The sequence below is a fragment of the Microtus ochrogaster genome, chromosome 10, assembly GCF_000317375.1.
Source record: "Microtus ochrogaster isolate Prairie Vole_2 chromosome 10, MicOch1.0, whole genome shotgun sequence".
NCBI lineage: Eukaryota > Metazoa > Chordata > Mammalia > Rodentia > Cricetidae > Microtus > Microtus ochrogaster.
In genome coordinates, this window is record NC_022016.1 from 52,039,119 (window position 1) to 52,044,040 (window position 4,922).

The 4,922-nt window shown below is 51.5% G+C and overlaps 1 protein-coding gene across 1 annotated transcript in view; it reads left to right on the plus strand.

The window, feature by feature from the left end:
* Themis2 (thymocyte selection associated family member 2) overlaps positions 1-4,886 on the plus strand; it is a 15,224-nt gene extending 10,338 nt beyond the window's left edge. Inside the window, exons 4-6 of the mRNA XM_026782177.1 lie at positions 937-2,048; positions 3,852-4,002; positions 4,355-4,886. Coding sequence (XP_026637978.1) covers positions 937-2,048; positions 3,852-4,002; positions 4,355-4,461 — 1,370 coding nt within the window. The 3' untranslated portion in view covers positions 4,462-4,886. The remainder of the gene's footprint in view (positions 1-936; positions 2,049-3,851; positions 4,003-4,354) is intronic.
* The last annotated feature ends 36 nt before the right edge of the window (positions 4,887-4,922 follow it).

Below are 4,922 nucleotides of genomic sequence, written 5' to 3' on the forward strand. Positions count from 1 at the left end.
CCTCTGCCTCCCGAGTGCTGGGATTAAAGGCGTGCGCCACCACCGCCCGGCTGTTTGTTGGTTTTTTTAAAAATACTTTTGAAAATTAGTTATCCTCTTTTTAGAAACGCATACCCATGGCACGGCAAAGTAGATTTTATTTTGTTTGTGGAAAAGAAACAGAAAAGGAAATGCCCTCCCAGCTCCCCTTGAAAAGGCAAACTCAAGGAGATCTGTGTGCCCTGTTTTCCTAGCACAGGGATTTTCTCTGCTGGAGTTACAGCTCCCCTAGCCCGGTCACCTTCTTCATCCTCAGAGTTTCAACTGAAGCATCCCACGCTGACTCCCCTGACTCCCTCAAACATAGCACACCCCTGTGCTACCCTTCTGCAATATTATGACCTCCTCAGTTAGCACGTCATGGCCTTGACCTCCTGGCCATCCTGCTTCCGTCTCCCTGCTCTGGGGTTGTAGTGGGCACCATCACACCCGGTTAATGTGTTTTCTTTTGATTTTTATAAGGAGTTTTCCAGAATCATTGATTCTGTGTGTATGGGTGTTTTGGCTGCATGCATGTCTGTGCACCAAGTGCGGGCAGTGCCGTGGAGGTCAGAAAAGAGCATCAGCTCCACCTGGACCCGGAGGTATCCTGTCAGGCGGCTCACAACCTCCTGTAACTCCAGCCCCTGCAGAACCCAACTGCCCCGCTGGCTTCTGCCATTGCCTGCACCCGCATGCATATGCCTACATACCACCAAAAGTCATAAAAACAAATAAACAATTTAAAAATTAAAATTAAGAAATAAAAAGAAGTTGAAAAGAGATTATCCCGAAAAAAAAAAAAAAAACCTAGTATAGTAGGAAAATGATTGAGATGAAACAGGACTCAAAGCTGGGGTGGAAGCCAGCACGGGGTGCTATGCTGCACCCCTGAACCACCTGCCTTTCTCCCCACAGTGCGCCGCACCATCGTCAAGATCCCATCCACCTTGGAGGTGGAGGTGGAAGATGTCACCACCTCCTCCCAGAACATCCACTTCATCAAGCCGCTGCTGCTGAGCGAGGTCCTGGCCCAGGGAGGCCCCTATCCTATGTCCACAGAGATCCTGGAGGTTCCTGAGGGCCCACCCATCTTCCTCAGTCCGTGGGTGGGCTCCCTACGCAAAGGCCAGAGGCTCTGCATCTATGGGCCGGCCTCACCAGCCTGGCAGGTTGTGGCCTCAAGCAAGAGCCGAAAGGTTCCCAGATACTTTATTCTCTCCGGGGCCTACCAGGGCAAGCTGAGGCGGAGGCCAAGGGAATTCCCCACGGCCTATGACATTTTGGGGGCTCTCCAGCCAGGCCGACCCCTCCGGGTGGTGGCCACAAAAGACTGTGATGGGAACGAAGAGGAGAATCCTGAATTTTCTTTCCTGGCTGTGGGCGATCGGCTGGAGGTGCTGAGGCAAGGCCAGGTCTGTGGGACCCAGGGCCAGGACATAGATGTCTTGATATGCCAGCGACTGAGTGAGGAAGTCGGGGAGGAAGAGGAGGACTTGGAGGAAGAGGAGGAGATCGAGGACAAAGAACAGATTCTGCTACCCCTCTACCTCTCTGGTGGCTTCGTGGAGGAGGTGAATGATGGGCGGCGCTACAACCTAGCAGATCTCACCGCCCAGTTCTCCTTGCCCTGTGAGGTCAAGGTGGTGGCCAAGGACGCCCGGCACCCCACTGACCCTCTGGTCTCCTTCCCGGGTCTGCGGCTGGAGGAGAAGCTCACAGAACCCTTTTTGGTGGTAGGCCTGGACTCCCAGCCAGAAATGTGCTTTGAAATCCCTCCCCGGTGGCTGGACCTGACCGTGGCGGAGGTTGAGGGGCAGCCAGGCCAGGTGGCTAGGCCACTCTCTGTCACTAGGGTGGAGGAACTATCAGAAGCCTTCTACTACAATCTCCGGAAGCTGCCAGCCTCCAAGAGCCAAGCTCCCCCGCCCAGGCCCCCAAAGAGCAAGGGTGTGAGTGAGCGGAAGCAGAGTGTACAGAGCTCCCAGGAGGACAACGTGAAGGTACGCCAGGAGGACGACGATGTGACGGTACGCACAGACCCTAACGAGGGGGGGGGTGGTTTGGGGGGTTGGGAGGGGCCCCCTATGGTGCTCACCCTGGGTCCCTTCCTCGCTTTCTGCCTGCCTTGATTCTCTTTCAACTGTACTGAACTTGCGGCTCATCAAGTTCTATTCTTTGTACCAATTATTCCCAGACAGGCCTCATAATCCTGGAGTTGGTCTTATCATCAGTATTTTATCATTGCACAAATGAGGATTGAGACTCTGACATGCCCCCAAGGTTGGACATTCTGGCCCTAAGTTCCTGGTCCTTTTCCTATCACCTTGCGCCACTCCCAAGTGGAGCATCATCTTTTTTTTTTTCAGTAGCTCTTAGGATGGCTCCTGTCCTTGCTTGTTTTCTGTGGTTGTGATCAAACATCCGAACCAAAAGTAGCTTGGAGGGGTAAGGTTTTAGTTCACAATTCTAGGCGATAGCCTTTCACTGCAGGGACGTCACAGAGTCGGGCTTGAGACAGCTGGCCATACTATGTCCAGTCAAGAGGGAAAGGATCCGGTGCATGCGTACGGCCTGCTCGCTTTCTTGCTGACTTTCTTTACTTTCATACAGTTTAGAGTCCCGCATAGGGAATGGTGTCACCCACAGTGGGCTCTGTTGTCTAACCCCGGTGGGTAGTCAAGAAAATCCCCCATAGAACATACCCACGGGCCAACGTGATCTAGATAATTCCTCATCAAGACTCTCTTCCCAGGTAGTTCTAGGTTGTGTCAAATTAGCAACTAAAACTAACCAGCATAGATCCTAAATCTTTCTCTGGTTGCCTGATGGTCACAGTGTTGAAACCTTCAGTGGTTTCACGTGGCACCAGGGTCCTTCATGAATTGATTCCGGTCTGGAAATCAGTCTGGCTGGCCTTCCTGGGCCACTCTCCCACCACCACTTCATACTCCCAACTCCAACCACAGAAGAAGGGCTCTGGGTTGACCATGGGTCTGGTATGGGCCACAGAGTTGAGGTGACCCAAACTAGACCTATACTAGCCCCATGGCCATCATCATTGCTCCTCCTTCAGGCTTGGGGAGAGCTGGCTCCGTTCTCTTTGTCACCTTTCTGCTGTGTCCATAGCTTGGAGACATGTCATTTTCCAGCCCACTGTACTGTAGTCTCTCTGCCTAAAGAGAGCTGGGCAGGGTAAGGGGGGCAGAGAGCAGAAGTTCCGTATCTCCAAGGCTGGTAGGCACTGCTGAATGAGCCAAGGGGAGTCAAAGATGGAAGAGTACCCCTCTGAGCATCTTTCTTAGTGGTAAACCCAAGAAGACTTCCCCCACAAGCCCTTGTGGTAACCATTTCCTGTTTGCCTATAGCATATTTACTTGGTAGCTGACTCCACCTATTTCTCACAGTACCCCTCCCCTGCACACCCCCTCAACATTCTCTTTACAGCTGAGATAACAGGCAAGCCACCCACCCACCCGAGCTCATAGAGCCAGGAGGATGACAGGGCTGGGTTTGAACTGGCCCTGACTGCTCTGCCTGAGTGACCTATCCAACGCATGCTTTGTGAACTCAACAAGCATACTGTTTTGAGACCTCGGGAGGCATGAATTTATTATCATGTAGTCACGTGGTGGTGGAAGTTAAAAAGACAAGTCCTGAGGATTCTCACGAGGGGATCCTGTCCATGAGAAGCCAGGCTCAGCAAAGCAGGGCCAGTGGCCAAAGCCTGTGGCACTGTTAGGAAACTCCATCTCATGGGCTTGACTGCTGATTCTTGGACCCTTTCTGATTTCTAGTTTTTTGGATTGTTTTTGTCTTGTTTTCCTGCTCAGTCTCAAGTTATAGGACAACGGCAATCCTACCCACAGTCTGAACCCAAGGCAAAGACCTTGGAAGACCAACCCAAGGACAAGTCAAATCTGTACAGCAAGATTCCTGTCCACAAGAAAGACCTTAAGTCCAAAACCCAAACAAAGAATTCAGGTGAGTCCTTTGGCCCATCAAGCCCCTCTCCCGCCTCTGCTGGCTCTGCCAGGGGACCCTATTGTGGTCCTAGTTTGAGAGAGAGCCAAGCTTGTAAGGAGTGGCTCAGGTGGGAAGGCCTCTGGTCTTTCTTCCTAGACTCCACACCCTAGCAATGAAATGAGTCCCATCCCAGATAGTGTCCTCCTATGACAAACAGGGACGGCAAAATGACTGCAGGGTTCAAGGAAAATGAACGGTGGTGTCTGGGCTATAGAGTTAGGCCAAGCCCTTTCCTGAGGAAGCTGAAGAGGGGAAGGAACCTGCCTAAAGACAAAGATTCTGCATAACCCAGACTTTTTTTCTTCTTCAGCGCTGGGCGTGAAACCCAAATCCCAGAGCACGCTTGGCAAATATCCTATCATGTCACCTCCCCTGCCTGACCCAGATATGGATGACCATGACTATGAAGAAATTTGAGCCCTTCAGAAAGTCATCGAAGTGCTGGGGCAGCCACACTTCCCCGCCGCTGCTGCACAGGAAGTTGGGATACCAGCTAACTCTTGGGAGACCCGCGGCAGTCTTCAGGGACTCAGACTCAAATGGGCATGGATTTGAAATGGGACAGACACTATTCCCACCTTGCTGTGAAATAATCCTTCTGTGCACCCTAAATATGCATTGCTCTCATTGATTAATAAAACGCTGATTGGCCAGTAGCCAGGCAGAAAGTATAGGTGGGGCAACTAAGCTAAGGATGATAGGAGAAGGGCAGAGTCAGGTGTCACCAGCCAGACACAGAGGGAGCAGATGAAAGTCCCATGCTAATGAAGGTACTGCCATATGGCAGAGTGTAAATAAGGAATATGGGTTAACTTAAAATGTAAGAGCTAGTTAGTAATAAGCCTGAGCTATTGGCCAAGCATTTATAATTCATATAA